At 43.5% G+C, this 2,190-nt stretch overlaps 1 protein-coding gene across 1 annotated transcript in view; it reads left to right on the top strand.

Moving 5' to 3' along the window:
- mcmbp (minichromosome maintenance complex binding protein) overlaps positions 1-2,190 on the top strand; it is an 18,670-nt gene that overhangs the window by 12,682 nt on the left and 3,798 nt on the right. Inside the window, exons 12-13 of the mRNA XM_015380324.1 lie at positions 1,195-1,360; positions 1,455-1,588. Coding sequence (XP_015235810.1) covers positions 1,195-1,360; positions 1,455-1,588 — 300 coding nt within the window. The remainder of the gene's footprint in view (positions 1-1,194; positions 1,361-1,454; positions 1,589-2,190) is intronic.

Raw genomic sequence — 2,190 nt, 5'->3', positions numbered from 1 at the left:
GGCCCTAAGTCTTGAAAGAAAGTACTGCGTTCTAAGACTGAGGTCTGCCATTTAACAACATGAAAAACAAGAAAAAGTTTCAGCTTATTTTTTATTCTTTTTATTAAGATCATGCAAGCATGAAAATAAAAACCGTCCACAGATCCAACAGGTAGCTCTCTGATGCAGGGATGGGAACTTTCTTCCACTTTTTCCCCAAATCCTAAAAATATAAATCGCACCTAGCAACGCTGATGACGGAGGATGTTGGATTTCAGGGTTAGAGAGCGCTGCTCTGATGGATGTCAGTTCCTCATGACTCAATCAACTCCTCCCAAAGGGAACACGTCCACCATAGAGAGATTCCTTTATCCTGTTTCTATAATTTCATCAATGCAACAAAACTTAAACCGCGCTGTGAAGCTGCGTGCGGTAAGAGCGTTCACTGCTCCTCCCTCACCTCATGCTACTGTGTGACGTTTGCTCCAGGATAAACATTTAATCATGAATGCTTATATTATATATTTAAGCCCACATAGTCCTGTTCTATATTAGAATAATAAACTTAGAGCCAGTGTTGCCTAACGAAGAACATATAAGACTTTAATTTTTTAGGCTCCTGAAGGATTTATTTTTTTTTATCCAATATGGCTCTTAGAGCAGTCTGGGTTGCTGACTCCTGGGTTAGAGCATTAGAGCTTAGAATCCTGAGGTTCTGAGTTCGAGCCCTATTCCCACCGACTGCCACTCTGTGTCTCTGAGCAAGACTCTTAACCTCCACCCTGCTCCCTGGGCGCCCCACAATGGCAGCCCACTGCTCCCCAAGGGGATGGGTTAAATGCAGAGGTAAATTTCTCCAATGTGAGATCAATAAAGTTGTATTATTATTATTATTGTTAATATTATGAAATCTTTTTTTGGCATCATCTGCTCTATATCAACATTGAAATCCTATATCGACTGAAATTAAGAACCCTAGAGGGCGTCTATGACATAAAGTCAACAAGTTTTCACGTCATTGTTTTTGTTATTAACATTTCTGCACAATTTTCTGACGGTCTGAATGATTTTTATTGTGAAATTTAACAGAATTACAGAGGAAATCCCTCTGTGTGCAACTTTTTTCTCATTCTTATGATGCATCAGTTAAACCTCTCACTGCTGCCTCCTGCTTAGTTTTATGTTTATTTTCTGACCGTCTGGCTCTATTCGCAGTCGTTCTACCTGGCGATGAGCCTCCAGAACATGAACCAGATGCGGCTGGTGCCTAAGAAGGACTACGTGGCCAACCGGCTGGTGAGCGGAGCTCTGCAGCTGGCCAGAAACACTTCCCTCTTCCTGGATGAAACTCAGCTGGAGCAGGGACAGCTGGACGCCACGGGTGAGGCTTATAGGAACCACCAGAGGGCGACGCTACTGTCTGTTTTATGTCTGAACCCTCCTGATTGTTTATCCCCTCTCCCTCTGTGCTGTAGGTGTGCGTAACGTTACGGCCCTGGGGAACCTGATCTCCTGGCAGAAGGTTGATTATGACTTTAACTACCACCAGATGGAATTCCCCTGCAATATTAACGTGCTCGTCGCCTCAGAAGGCCGCTCGCTGCTGCCGGTAAGAACAAAGAGGGAATAAGGCGAGTTCCTCCCACACACCTTTAAATCAACCTGGGAAGGTTTAGGTTTCCTAAACAGGTTGTTTCCAGCCGCCTTCGATTATTGGTCAGCTGCAGCGAGCCCCTTCATCCCGCGGCTTCAGCCGGAGGAATGCGGCGGGTGCTATTCCTGTACGCCGCTCTAATCTGTTACCATGGTGGCAGCTGTGTGCGGCAGGAACAATCGGGGTCTCACTGCCGCGTCGGAACCCGTAGGGACTTTCTGAGCGAGTCTCCATCGAGTTAAACTGTAAATCGGACATTCCTGGAGCCGCTTTACTTCGTTAGAGGTGGGAATGTCCAGATCTTCACATCAGAGGCGTTCTGCTGTTAATTTGGATTAATTTCTGAATATGGATTTCAACTTTTCTTAGTTAAGCAATAAAAACTGTGATGAATTTTAGGAAGAAAGTGGAAACAAGAGTTTGAGTTAATTATGGATTTTCCCTTTCTTTTTTTTTCTATTATTTTTCATTTAGAATAGAAAATAGAATAGAAAATCCCTTTATTGTCCCACAATGGGAAAAATTACCAGCAAAAAGATTATAGAAAAAAATGTTTC

Source organism: Cyprinodon variegatus, unplaced genomic scaffold, assembly GCF_000732505.1.
Source record: "Cyprinodon variegatus isolate N-32 unplaced genomic scaffold, C_variegatus-1.0 Scaffold11, whole genome shotgun sequence".
Classification (NCBI taxonomy): domain Eukaryota; kingdom Metazoa; phylum Chordata; class Actinopteri; order Cyprinodontiformes; family Cyprinodontidae; genus Cyprinodon; species Cyprinodon variegatus.
The sequence above is the reverse complement of the archived record's forward strand: the minus strand, read 5'-3'. Positions and strand labels throughout refer to the sequence as shown.